Raw genomic sequence first — 15,515 nt, 5'->3', positions numbered from 1 at the left:
CAGACGGACTGAATCAAATCTTCTATAATAATAATAATAATAATAATAATAATAATAATAATAATAATAATAATAATAATAATAATAATAATAATAATAATAATATAATAGTAATAGTAATAATAATAATAGTAATAATAATAATAGTAATAATAATAATAGTAATAATAATAATAGTAATAATAATAATAGTAATAATAATAATAGTAATAATAATAATAATAATAATAATAATAATAATAATAATAATAGTAATAATAGTAATAATAATAATAGTAATAATAATAATAGTAATAATAATAATAATAATAACAATAATAATAATAATAATATAAATATCATACTTATTGCATAAGTTAGTGTCTCTGTGAACTTAGTAGCTTAGTGGATAACGCGTTGGGCGTTCAAGTCCCGACATGAACATCTCTAGTGGGATGGAGGTATATCCAGCTTGTGAGTCCGAAATAGAACCAAGCGCTCGTTCTCATTTATGTTATGTTTGGTATTCTTCATCGTTATTTCACGTTTAATCATTACAAATCAATAATATATCCCAAATTTACTTGTTTATACTTGATGGTTGATAGTTTGATAGCCTACCTCCTAGAAACATAACAGAATATATATAAATGGATATGTACTAAATTCTATTAATTTTATCACGACATTTCTGATAATTGATCAAGAAGACTTGTAACACATTGTTTTTTGAAGTGAACAAAAATTAAAGAATCTTTTTATCAGAACAGACTTGTAATTATACACACAAATTCAATTCTATGTTGTTTTTTGTGTAGCCTAATGTGAATGGTACATATATTTATTCTATTCATAATTAAAAATAGAATGGTAATTGAAAATTAATGCATTTGTAGGCTTTATATTTGAACAAATATTCAATATGACTTTAATTTGAATAAATTTATTTTATTATCAAATAAATGTAAAAACTGTTTACTAGTCACAAGAGTATGCTCTCCAGCATGGTGAATAATTCATCGCATACAAATGATAACATATTACACTCTATATTACTTTGTAAAATTGTCTGCGTGTTTGATTATGAAGAAATGCCGTAAATTATTCTTATATAACCAAGTCGTTACACACAATAATATTTACTTAAGTATGTATCTCAAATCGGAAAAATGTACCATGTTTGTTCAATCTTATCCCACCGAATCGGTCATCAGTTATGATAGATCAATAATTTTGTTGTTGTTGTCATACTAACATCTACTGAATTTAACTCTTATTTTTATGTTGTACTTAGTGAATCCCCTACAAGGCTTGATATCACTCAAAGGTTGTCTTTTCTGTGAAATTTCGATCCTCGGGTACCTCCTTTCTTCATAACTTGTTACTTTACTTAACAATCATTTTAGATGATCAACAACTACTTGAAAACAACAAATCATCGCCCTCAAGGGATAACGCAGATCAAACTTCGGTGGATTTGGCTATGGTGAATGAAGATCAACCAGTGGTGTTTTGTCTTCCAGGAATTGGTACTTCACATCCTCCTCTAGCAGTTTGTTCCGGTGATTTGTCGATTATTGAACCATTATCTGAAATGAATGTTCCGTAAGTTGTATTTAGGAGTATTTGTCTTACATCATTCTATGCAGATTATGTGTCGAACTTTAACATAATAGATGAAATTACCATTTTATTTAAATTTGTTCACAATTGTATTCTCTCTATTTCTGTCACTGTTTACCTACTCGAGTATCAGTAACTTGTATTAAGTAGTCTGTATTGTCTACCTGTGATAAATATTTCTTTTCTAAATCTTTATACCATTAACACTGTTACTAATTCTACTACTCTAGGGTTTACCTTAAGAACTTCATCTTGCTCTGCTAATGGGGTATGGCAACTTGAACCGACGTGCACGTGTACCAGATTTCCTGTTTTATTTGACTAACTTAATGAAACTATTCATTTAATATTGATATGTTTGTAATATTTTCAAGTTACTTTGGTTGTACAATGACTTTTACTCTATTTTTATATAACTTTTAGTTGTAAAAAATAAACATGACATCTGTTGATGATATATTTACTCAGTATCAGGATTCTCTAGTATGCGATGTTGGGTGACGGTTTTCGTTTATCATAGTAATTCTAGTTAACAGTGGATATCATTTAGAAGTCTTTTTATTTCACTCAGGATCACAATATTTCAACTGATATTATGAATCATATTTATGTAAGAGACTATGGGGCGATCTGATTTTACACTCAAATTGAATCTCGTCATCATTTTCACAAGTCTAAATATTCAAACCGTTACACTGTACCATTTACACGATGACCGAATAAGTTCAACCATGTTAAAAGCTAGACAGATATCATTGACGGCACTAATATATGATTGTTGTACAGTACCACAAATTGACTGAAGTTGTAAATGTGGACTATCAGATTCTTCATCTTCAGTTATTTTCCGTCTTATGTCAGTTTCGTGATGAAAACTAACTTGATATTGAACAATTTCCAAGCATACCCACAGATACACATTAAGTCAATAGGCTCATCAACTATTTGTATGCGTGATAGTTTATGACTATTAAAACAAATTAAAAAGTTTAATCTCATAATACTGATAGTTATTAAATCTTTATTACAGAAGTACTAATCACTTATATGCTTGAAATAATTAATAATAACAGTTAGTGTCATCCGCGGCTAGTTCATTTAGTGGTATGTTGCCATTTTGTGCTGCAAACTTTAGATTACTGGTCTAATAAAATACTGGTGTTTTCTTGTGGATCTGGGATTCATAACACACTTTAAAGGTTACTGTCTGAGGTAACTGATTATAGTTTAAACCTAAGTTGTTAATAATAATATTAATTAATACTTAGACGGAAAAAATTGTTTTAGTCAAATTTTTTTTAAGTATTACTCAACTACTTATTTTTTCAGGTAAGTCACTGCCAATATGATCATATATATTTAAATCATGTTCTCGAATAATGTTTTTTGTCTAAATATTTCTGAGCTACTTGGTTGTCTCCCTGACCTTTGATTATTTACTTGAATTTAGTGACGACCCAACAACACCAGTCATTGGACATCCTAATAATGTAAATTTTCCATTGACTTCAGCAATACCACCTCCTGATGTTTCCATTCATGTTTCAAAATCAGACAGCCATAGTGTTAAAAAAATTAGTACCATATCGTGCACACCGGTGTCATCATCTAAATCATACGAACGGAATGACACAGTTTTGTTTAATTACGATCGTCATCAGCAGGCTCATGCAAATCGCCAACGTGTAAAAGAATTTGATCGTGTAAGTTTCTTTTCTCAACAATGTAAATCTTTCATTGGTGAGTGAAAATTTCGGTGTGTTATAATAACAATTTTATATATTCAAACAATTCATATGTTGAAGTGTTTCTAAAGTTGGTTCTCATTGCAGTAGAATATCTTACCACTTGAATTGTAACTTAATATTAGTCCTTAGCAAATAAACTACGGACAACAATAAAAACAATTTCATTATTATATTTGCTATCTGATGATGGAACTGTACTACCATTAAGGATACCTTCGGTTAATTTTATTTCTAAGATTTGTTAAATTTTCCTACGTTAGATGCATAATTAAGTTGAATCTTTTCATTCTTCTCAATTTTTCATCCGTTTTTCTGTTGTTTAGATTCGCCGCGAACAATTAATGAAACGAAGAGTATAAACCAGACTAATGTTTAATATTATTACTTTTTAAGCTTCAGTTATTATATATGATTTACACTATTCAAGATTCAATTGAAAACATTATTTATTATTATATTTGGATGTTTTCATCCAAAATAAAGTCTTTCTGTTTTGTGAATAAGTATCGAAGATAAGTGTGGTCAAGAATGTATACTTCCGTAAAACGATTTATTAATAGATCCAAATATTCAGAAAAATTGCAAATTTAGGTCAGTTATTGTGTAAAGGATTATTAAACGATGCTCAAATTCCGACACCGTTTTATGCCTGCTAATGGTTTGTTATGATTTGGTTGCGCACAATATAAAATCAAGAGCTTTGATTTATAAGCAGCCGACTATGTATACTGACAACTTAGTGGACTTGATCTCGTGACTAGTTGCCATTGAGGTTACATCGTATCAATTTTTACCATCAGTCAATAATGTTATTTACCCTATCAGTTAGAAGCATGTTTATCAGAAATAATTTCAATATCCATCCCTTAGAAGGTAACCTAAAACCGACTGGAGTAGCTATTTGAAACTTCATGCTCTTCTAATGTTCTGGTGGAGAGCTAGTATAAACCAATTGGTTTCTTAGCTACCTTATCTTCATGTAAGCAAGGGACAGTTGCAGATCTCTGGTTAGATCCGATGGGGTTTTTCTAACCACCAAGTTGCAATAATTTGGGTGATAAGTAAGTTGCGATCTAGGTTCTTTTCTTGACTGGGATTTTTGAACGAGCCAGTCAGAACTGAGAAAGCAATCTCAAGATCGCGACGCTTATTCTAATGCCAAGTGCTTACCTAAGACCATTTTACTATGAATGTTATAGTTGAGTGCTTACAAAAGGTGGGATTGTTAGGAATCTTGGTTATTTGTTATTGCAGTGTTCACCTGACAGAAATGGGTGAAGCCGTCATCCGAAAGTGCAAATTTAGTAAAGGAAGAGGTGTGAAAGAAGACTGAGTGAGCAGCAGTTCCTTAAATTCACTTAGCATGTTTTATATATGTATCATAAAATACTGCAAAAGGGACATTCCCAACACGCCATAAACTAAAAGGCTACAACATTGGTACCAATTGTACAAAAGTATGCCCACCTTAGTACCGCTATGTATACGGACGACTAGCGGATATACCCGTCCCTGTCCACGCCTGGACACACACCATTTCGTCGTTCACAAAAGACATCTTGTAGACCCCACCACTGATGAACTCCAACAACATAGTAGCGTTTCGATTTAGGCTAGAATAACTTCTCTGACTTTATCATCGCTCCAGAGGTCGATCATTGTGAAGTTACTTCGGTGAGTTTCTGTACCGTACGCATTATGACTTCATAACAGCAGAACCTATACCTAACATCCATAAGTTTTAAAATCATATTAAAGAAGTCCATCCTTTACAGTTTTTTTGGCTTTCTGTTAAACACTATATCAACTTTTTTCCGATTGCCTGACATTTTTCTGGGTCACCCAAGATTTATTCTAAGATCGTCCACAAATTATAGTCTCACTAAGTTCTTTTTGTATCTGTTTCAATTGCCAGAAGATGTCACTGATACTAGTAAATATCACTTCGTCATGATGAGATCCCATTAGTCATTCTATGTTGAAATACACATGAATTGTGACAGGTACAAGAGAGATGAAATAGTTTAAATAAATAAACAACGGAATAAAATTTAGATTGTTAAACATGTAATGTTAGGTAATAGTATTAAGGGATAGTGGTGTTATATTATGACGAAGATTAAAAGAATGGTAATTTCCAGGACTAATTTGCAAACATTTCTTTTATATATTAACGTCTTATCGATAATTAATTAAGTTGTTATTTATATATATTCTTTTTGTCCTAAACTTTCGATTAACTCACTAACTACTGTTATAAGATTTACCATTCCTAATCTGTTGTCAGTTTTCTCACTTACTGTCTCTCCTACTAACAGTCACTTTTCGGTCGTTAATGTATACTTACTTTTCACTTTATGGTGTAATGTGATATTGTATGGTCGTATGTAAACTAAATCTGCTTAAAATATAATTTTGTGATGGAGGCTGATTTACTGACTTCTGGACTCAAGGAGAAAGGGAAGGTAAGAAGCTACAAAACTGAGGTTCATTAGAGACTTAGGAGTTAACTAGTGCTAGTTGGACGTGTAGTAGGTCAACTCAGAAATACTAAGTCATATCAGTTTGGATTCTGAATGAAGGTTTGTCACGTGAAATAAACATCCACAAAACATAACGATTAGATAGTTCAGTGTAACGTAATTAAGAAACAAATTAAGTGTAATTTTTAATAGCCTGTTATTGTCACACTATTGTGTTAAAAGTAAACTATGATGACGATCTTCAGCGACTTGTCATCTAATCAGGGATCAATGTTTAGCTGTGAAATAATTAACAACAGAAGTAGAAAAATAACGGTAAAGTAGTAGCCTTGACCAGAATAATCAACTCTTGTTCTGAATTACTTTTTATGGTAAGTGAAAATAGTTAGTCTTACAAATTAGGACTTCGGGTAATGTCATCAGTCCACGTCATAATCCTATGAGGTTTTTGTCACCAACTGACTTGAGCTGTAATTTGAAGGATTAGGTCTCAGGAGTTTAGTAATGGTTGTGAGCTCGGTTCGCAAACTAGGGTTATTGTTTTCAATACGAACTGAGATCAGCTATGGTACGATTTGGTTTTAATTACCACCATTTTGCATATGAACTTTAGAAACATTTTTGAATTTGAGAGTTGGAATTTACGAAGAGAGAATGCTGTCTAGATACACTAAACAGTTTTAACGATGAAATGAATTATATTAACTGTTATAACACGAAACACACCATGGGCAGATATTCCTTGTAGGTTGGCCTAGGCACCATTTCATGGATATTCTTATCATTCTCAACTATTCGAGGAACAGGAAATTGCCATTACTTAGTTCATAATAACAGACACGTTATCCTTCATTGTACTTCCATCTTCACACAATCCACGAGTTTCTATCTTAAGATTAACTAGATCACAGATGCGTAGTGAGGAAAAATGGGATTTCGCGCGATTACTTTCCTTCTGATGAATTTCCTAGCGGATCATCATGATGGTTGTCAGGTGGGATTGTCTTGTTAAAAGAATTGGACTAAAGAATTCGTTGTAGATTGTGGCGAAGCTACTTCACTTTTGTGTAGCTAAACGAGAAAAACCATAGCTTACTGAGTCGAACATCTTACGTTTTATGTCATGGCTCTGTAACCTTTGACGAGTGTCTTGTGGCCTTCGATATGAGGTTGATGTCTTTATTCGGAAGTGTTGAAAACGTATTGTGGATTTAAGTTCGAGGAATGATGTACGTCTTAATCACCGTTATAAAAGGTTCAAAAGAAGCCATATCAAATTATCGAGAAACGGAATTAAGTATAACGAATTCGTCAGCTATATTCTCTATGTAACCAGTGTTCGGCAGGAATTGCCTGAAATTCATTTTTGACAAGGCGTGGTGAAGTTAAATCCTTACTATTATCATCTAAAAATTTATAACAGCATGCTTCTACCTTTAAACGTATAGAATTTCCACTAATTTGTATCGTACATATTTTCATTATTGCTATATTAATTCCAAGAAAGACACAGTCGTCATCCCACTGTTACCAAAATTATCCACTTTTTCCAAGAATCTGTCATTCGATTGTGGGGATTTTATTCAGTGCCTAATATCTCTCTCTTATATTCTAAAATATTAGTCGCCACATAGCTGTACCCTTTTCTGCTCCGAAGCTATTGTAATTTAAACACAGTATTTTGCACCCTATTTTCTACTCTAATTCCCAGCTTTGGATGTAATTGTATTTTCCCTAATTATTGTACGTGGTGGTCGGGTTAGTCACCTATTTATTCATGTATTTGTTTACACTAATCTGAAATCAGGATATCGGGAATAGATCGAGTAGTGTTCCACTTGTCTTGTCTTCTCTCATTCGTATGCTTGTCAGCCAATCAGGTGATAGGATAGTTTTCTTCTCTCTACCCTATTTCGAACTCCCGCGTACTAGCCTCAAGGTTAGATCGGTCAGTCTATCGCGCCAAGGTCTTAATCTGAATTAGATAAGTATCCTCAGCACCAAAAGAGGGTAGACAGATCAAGGACGTAACATCGACTAACTCTTTTCGTATTCTCTTTTAACTCCTCAACACTTCAGATACTCCGCATGCTTCCCAAGCAAACAAAGTATTTTCTGACTAGACACGAAGCACTACAATTATCAAATCACCTTTTCTTTTATAATTTTGCACTCAAAATCCCTAAAGGAGAGATTTGGGCGGTTACGGTATCTGAGAAAACACAGTACTTCCTCCTTCACTCCGAAAGGATAAAGACACTCTGGAACGCACTTAACAGCGAGCCACGAAATCAGTTGGGGCACTCGAATTCAAGTCTCATGAAGAGTGTCTCCAATCACTGAACCAATACCCGTTAGAGTACAGGTGTCCTAGAGGTGACCTAATGGCTTACAGCATCCTTAACACTTCTGGAAACCCCCTCAAACGCCTACTTGAGCTTAGTTGTTATGCAAAACTTGAGGGTAACGCCTAGAAGCTGGAGACACGACATCAGAACGGACTGTAGTTACAACATCTACTCGTTAAGAGTAGCCAGATGCTGGAATCGACTGCCAGCTGAGCTAGTCCAAGCGAATTTCCCGAAGTCGTTTAAGATGAAACTCGATATATTCTTGAGGCATTTTTGTATGAAAATTGAAAGGTCAACTAGACAGGTCAAAGGTAAGTTGTAACAAAATGATAATAACAACGTTAAATTGCACAGAAACCATGTGCTTACCACTCTGGATTCCAATGGTCAAATAAGACCACAAAATATACAGACATCATCTTCCATTACGAAACATTTAATTGAGACTGATCATAAGGTTGACGTCAAGTCAGCATTTGCAGTGTTATACAAAAGCCTTCAAGGTCGTATACTAAGGTTTATTGAAGCCTTGCCTATACGTAAATTTAAACCCCATTTATGCGTTCAAAAACAGTTTGTCCTTACACTTAACCTACTCTGGCAATACTGATTTATTATCAAGAGTGGTTGTCACATTGTATTTGTGCACTTTATTTTTCTTTGCGGCTTACCTTCAACCTGTCTAGGTGACCTTTTAGTTTTCATGTAAAAATGTCTTAACAAGCATATGTATGATCAGATTGTTCAAAATGCATTGCCCAAATATATCACATAATTCTAATAAACTTCATATTCTCGTTGCATTGGCGAAATTTACCAAAGGGAATAATTTTTTTAATATTAATAAAGACTAAGGATAGTATCTTACTATGAACGGGAAGTTTAGTCCTAACGTGATTTGCATTTATCAAACTTTTGCTGTGCTCTTACGCAACAGAAGTACCATTTCTGTCCAAAAGAATCTATCCTGAGCTAAACGTTCGGTAGAATACTTTTTTGAGTTTCACCCAATTTAATAAATAACTGTGGTTTCGCCTCAGCCTACCATTCGGTTCTTTTTCCACTTTTTCACGTAAAGACTAGTTCAGTCTATCTCATCCGTTTTATCCTTTTTTGTCCGTTTTCAGTGAGTTTTTAGTGTATTTTTACGGTCTTATGATTTTGCTAGCATCTACAACACAGTTTACGACAATACAGTCATGAAAAATTCATGCAAACGACCTGGATGCCGTTTTACTGTTACAACTGGCATGCAGTGCGACAACTGCAAAGGTTGGTTCCACGAAGCGTGCACAGATCTCACAGTAACTGCTTACAACAGACTCAGCAAGTTGGATCATAAGTGGGAATGTGTTATGTGCAGCACGGATGCTGCAGTCTTGCTGAGTAATATCATTGTCCCACTGACAGGTCTGCAGAGTAAGTTGTCTGCAAACTTGGGAATAGACAGTCAAAAAGTGGGTAGACAAATAAGAAAGCGCATTGAAAACGAGAACAGGAATGTCGACAGGTCTACCAACGACGGAGCATGCAACAGCATTAATGATGACACGCTGAAACTTAGCACCATGATTACGACGACAGTACTCGACTCCATCAGCAAACTTGGGTCTCACAGCTCAAGGTCCTTGAACGCGACAGTGGTTCCCAAAAACTCTGTAGGAGATTGGACCCATGTCAATAGAGCTAAAAAGGGCCAGGCGTCACAGTCTAAGTTGAACATCCCAGTTGTTGAATGTAAGTCAACTGGTGATCTGTTCGTACAGTCTACCCCCAAGATTGTCCATCTGTTCATCAAAGAGCCAAGGATTCATAAACGTGCTTCGACCCCCGAACAACAAGGTGCTAAATCTGAACGCACCGGAAAACCTGGGACGACAATAACGGTTCGTGATGACTCTCTCATAGTCATGAACTTTAAAGACAACCCTGACCTTCCTCTCAGTTTGCAGGACGAAAATGATAGGATGCTCTGGCGAGAATTGAACAACAAACTTGGACTTCCAAGAATAGAGCCTTTGACAGTCACATGGTTCACTCGGGGAAAGGAATCTAAGCATCAAAATCACCCGAGGCTACTTTGTGTAACACTTAAGAATGCTACCGACGTAGAGGATGTCTTACTAGCGAGTCATTTACTGAAATCAGATGGGAATGTAAGAATACTGCCTGACATACCGTATTCTGAGCGCAATCTCATCCGGAACATCCCCAAAGAAACTCGCGATCAGTTTTTCCGCGGGAGGAATATAATCGCGCAAGGTATACTGGAAAATACAGACCCTACTCAATCAAAGACTGACATCAGGGAATGCAAATTCATCAAACAGTCCTTGAGGCTCAAAAACATACTGACTCACCATGTGACGAGACTAGCCAAGAAGGATGGTGATTCTAGACCTTGTCTAATGAAGATAAACTTCCCATCTTCCCATATGGCGGCTGCAACTCTGGAATCATTTCGTACCAACAGACGCCGATTGCCAACTGGAATCCACATGCACCCGGATAGGCCATACGAAGCTAGGACCAAACACAAAGGCAAGTTGGGGCTGATCATTCCACCTGTGAACTGTCTAGACGATAAAAAACGTGTAAAGGACAGGACCTACCACCTCGGCAAACCTCATATAGGTGGGCTACCTGTCCATTCACGTAAGGCTCATACAGAAAAACAGGAAGAAGCTCACGCGTTTCAAATTGAAAGCATAATCTGCTTATATATGAACGCCACGAGTCTACCAAACAAATTGGATCAACTACGTGAACTTAGCAGTGCTAATAAGGCCCATCTGATAAGAATATTTGGAACCTAGATATCTTCTAAGTTCTCGGACCATGAGTTAGCATTACCTGGGATGACTTTGTTCCGCAATGACAGAAAATCAGGAATTGGGGGCGGAGTAGCTGTTTACATACGTTCTTGCCTGAAGGTGCATCAAGTTCATAACCTGGAGTTTAACAATCTTGAGGAATCTATATGGTCTATATGGACAAGCATCCTTGACCACAAGGGGAAGGTTGATATCATCTACCTAGATTTCTCAAAAGCTTTTGATAAGGTTAACCATACATGTCTTATCAATAAGCTCAAACGATTGGGTATCAGACCACCTCTAATCGATTGGCTCACTTCATACCTGAAAAATCGACATTTTAAGGTCAGTGTTAACTTCACTTTATCTCAGGCTATGGAATGTCCTAGTGGGGTCCCCCAATGCTCAGTACTAGGACCTCTTCTCTTCTTGATCTACATAAATGATCTTTCTCAACAGGTAACGTCAGACTTATTACTTTTTGCTGACGACGTAAAACTTTGGAGAGAGATACGCAACCAAGACGATATACAGGCACTTCAGGAGGATCTGAATCGACTTCAAAGTTGGGCAGACGATAACGGACTTACCTTTAACACTTCAAAGTGTAAAGTAGTCCATCTGCGACATGTCTCAGACTACAGTTATAACTTAGGAAACTCCTCTCTTGTAGTATCCCAAGTCGAAAAAGATTTAGGAGTCCTGGTGCCCTATGATTTGAAGTCTTATGCTAACTGTGACAAAAATGCCTTCCGAGCAAACCTTGCACTGGTAATGTTGAAGCGCAATTTCGGACAGTTTGACGGACGAACTTTCCACACAATCTTCAATAGTTTCATCCGTCCCCATTTAGAGTACGAAAACATAGTACTCCCTCCTTCACTCCAAAAGGACAAGGTCACTTTGGAGCGTATCCAACGTCGAGCCACGAAATCAGTTCGAGGACTCAAATCTAAACCTTACGAAGAATGCCTCCATTCACTAGACCTTTACCCATTAGAGTATAGGCGTCTTAGATGTGATTTATTAATGGCTTATAGTATTCTTAACACTTCTGGACATCCTCTCAAACACCTACTTAAGCTTAGTTCCAACACTAACCTAAGTGGTAACACCCAGAAACTGGAAACACAACATAGAAAGACGGAATGTAGACACAACTTCTACTCCTTAAGAGTTGTCAAATGCTGGAATTCGCTGCCAGCCGAGCTAGTCCAAGCGACTTCTCAGGAGCCCTTCAAGAGGCAACTTGACCTATTCTTAAGGACCAAGGAGAGCATCACACTATGATTTACCAATTTGTTTTCCTCTTTTATTGTTAACATACCTAGGTCCCTGTCTTGAGGATTTGGTGATCTCCTGCTACTAGACACCGAAGCCTGTTAAGCGAAAGCTTCTTCTATTCCGTCCACAACCATTTGAACCATTTGAGCCAATTTCTTTTGCTTCTTTTATCGTTAATATAATTATGTTCCTGTCTGAAGGTATCAGAGATCCACTGCTTCTACACACGGAAGCCCGTTAGGCGAAAGCTTCTTCTATCCCGTCCACAACCATTTGAACCATTTGAATTTAAAGGTCATTAAGGGGGCAGCGCTCCAGGGGTATCGCGACCCGTTTTTGCGCTACTTTTTTATTTCTGCTCTGTGCACAACCAAAATTCGAAATTATTAATGAATAAATTTGAAAGCCTATTTTCCGTTTTCATAATTAGGTGAATAGGGGTTTTTCCATTTTGCGTTACATGGTATCGCGAAGTCCTTGAAAATTCATTGTTCAAGTGCTGCTGTAATAGTTTTTTCGTGTTTGCATCGCAGACTAGCAATTACTTATACTTAGGTATACATGTCGCCGGTAACAGCGAGCCCACATTGACTACCTGGCAATCCAGTAATCTTTTAAGTAATCATACGCCCGTGGGAAATGCGTCCTTAGATGTTCGTACTTTCGAGTAAATCTGAATATAATGCGTTATGAAAAGCGAAGCTCACTGTTCTTTTTGCATACTTACATAACATACTTAGTACGCGTATACTAAAAATATAATTACTAACCACAAAGTCATATAAACTTATGTACTTCTTTCGAACAGGTCTTAAAATTGTCCCAACTTTTAAATCTTCGAGATAACATAATATCATTGAAGATTCGTCCTATATCATGCATCATCACGATGGCATCGTCTTCGTTACTTGAAGAATGAACGTTACCAGACATGGTGTGGTTGAACTCAATTCAAATCTAAAAATGTCTTGATTTGACCGCTTCTGAAAACTTCCACGAATTGTCGATGTGACGCACCAATTATTCTGCGACAGTTTGACCTTCAAGTGCTCGCAACCCCCTTCAGTGGACGATACCCTAGGAGCGTTGCCTTAAGGGGGGTTCGGGTATTGAAGGTAAATAACATATTGTTAACTGACGGTAGGAGTTGATGTGATGTAGCCTCAATGGAAACTAGTCACGAGATCAAGTCTACTAAATTGTCAGTATAAACACTGACATTCTCCAGTCTAAAAATCAAAGCTGATAATTTCATATTACACAATTGTGCAATCAAAACATTTTTTGATGAAGACCGGTGCATTGGTATTCGTGTAATCCTTCTTTAAATACTGTTGGTTTGCAGTAGATATTTTTAGTATCCACTAAGAGGGTTCTTTAAACAGAGTTAGTGTATCAGACACCCCAATCTCCCAAGTTGGGGAAATTTGACCCGTTTTGAGGAAGACGCTATTAAAAATTTTGACGGGATAGCACCAAAACCCCAAAATTTTCCTAGATCTGGCCAATTTCATTAACATTTTGTGTTTTCCCCTATATTTCTCCAAAACTTTGGAGTTTTCCCAAGTATTTCCCCAGAATTTTATTCCACTTTGGGGAAATCCGTCTATATTTATTGATAAAACTCCGAAAGCCTCCTCATTTTCGGTGAAATTATACAAAATGTCTCGTTTTAACGCAACATTTATCGATAGATATCACGTGATATCTCCTCGAAAAAGCCTGGAGATTTAATAATAAATACCTAAAAGTTTCTACTCATGTATTCCATCTTTTCCTGTCAATTTCTCACAGTAAATGCAGTGTCAAAGCAATTTAACTACGGTCGGTAACGAAGGTCAGTCTGTCTCTGTAATTAAAATACTGATTCGTCACACATTTAAATGCTTATTAAAGTTTAATAAATCACAAATTATCTATAACACATAACCCTTTCCATTTCTTAATAACTGGTTATATGATGGAGTTTTGTTCTTTGAGCTGGATGGTTTGGTCGTGGAGCTTTCATCGTCCTTCTGAACGACATCATCAGAACAAACTTCAGATAGAAGTGAAGTGTTCGAATTTCTCCATATGCGTTTCGCAGCCTGTTCTGTACACCTCGATGTTGATTGGTTCTTATTGACTTTGATCTGAAGTTTGTGCTAATGATGTCGTTCAGAAGGACGATGAAAGCTCCACGACCAAACCCTCCAGCTCAGAGAACAAAACTCCATCAAAATCATCCACCTGAGCTACGAATCTTATCCACCATCTCAACTGGTTATATGTTTCGGAGAAGTACGTTAGGTAGACGCTGAACTGTCAATCACAAGGTTCTACAAAAAGAAAAAAAGTTACTCTTTAGCAAACAAACAAGTGTCATGGCAATCATCCAACTTATGAATCCTGAGTGTTATGTAAAAAGGTTGATGGCGTACCAACGGTATGACAACATTGTGAATAATCGGAATGAAAAACTTACGTCTGTTAACACTTGCGAAGCCAGCTGTAGATACGATGAGCAAGAAATAACTGCTGTTCATCACAAACTAATATCAATACAAAAATCGGTATTTAATCAAACATTTAAAGTGCATTTAGCTCACCATTTCTTTGGATCGCCACCCACGCTTATTGACTTCATCTCTTGCATCGTGCAAGAAAGCATGGCTTGCAACATCTATGGGGTGCGCTATTTCTTTTTCTGGACAGGTTGCACTTCGGGACCATGAATACAGAACACCTGCAAGTATATTAACACTGTAATGTGAACTTATTTTGAGCCGTCCTGTAGTATTTGTAATTACTGATACCCAGTTTACTTTTAGTTCCGCGTAAAGTATAAGTAGTAGCCAGTTCCGGCGTCAGCAAGTAACCTAGACGTGCTTTGGCTGACTTACGAGGATCATCACATATGATCTCGTACAGTCTGACCACCTAAAATGTCCTGAAACATCTGTTACAACTTACGAACTGATCACGAAACTTAAGCTCCTCCAAAGCAACTTTAAAAGTACGAAACTCATGTGTTTTTAATAGGAATGCGAAACTTAAAGTGTCTATGTGGTCGGTGCACCTGTTCTTCACACATGGATGAGCTTTTAATGTACGCGATCAGTTTATCAATCTTGGTGGACAGACGCTGATTGCTTTCAGAACCATTTTGTCAACATTTCGCAGCCTTTATCTGTGATGCTTACATAAACTCCAACTTACGGTTCATTAACTCTCGTTGAGGTACATGGAAGT

The 15,515-nt window shown here is 36.2% G+C and overlaps 1 protein-coding gene across 1 annotated transcript in view; it reads left to right on the top strand.

Moving 5' to 3' along the window:
* MS3_00010077 (uncharacterized protein) overlaps window positions 1–3,832 on the top strand; it is a gene marked incomplete at its 5' end in the record, with an annotated part of 38,682 nt that extends 34,850 nt beyond the window's left edge. Inside the window, 3 exons of the mRNA XM_051218409.1 lie at window positions 1,386–1,584; window positions 3,053–3,305; window positions 3,674–3,832. Of these exons, the coding sequence (XP_051073394.1) occupies window positions 1,386–1,584; window positions 3,053–3,305; window positions 3,674–3,709 (488 nt within the window). The 3' untranslated portion in view covers window positions 3,710–3,832. The remainder of the gene's footprint in view (window positions 1–1,385; window positions 1,585–3,052; window positions 3,306–3,673) is intronic.
* Between the last annotated feature and the right edge of the window lie 11,683 nt (window positions 3,833–15,515).

The sequence above is a fragment of the Schistosoma haematobium genome, chromosome 1 (genome assembly GCF_000699445.3).
Source record: "Schistosoma haematobium chromosome 1, whole genome shotgun sequence".
Classification (NCBI taxonomy): Eukaryota; Metazoa; Platyhelminthes; class Trematoda; order Strigeidida; family Schistosomatidae; genus Schistosoma; species Schistosoma haematobium.
This window is presented reverse-complemented; position numbering and strand designations above follow the sequence as displayed.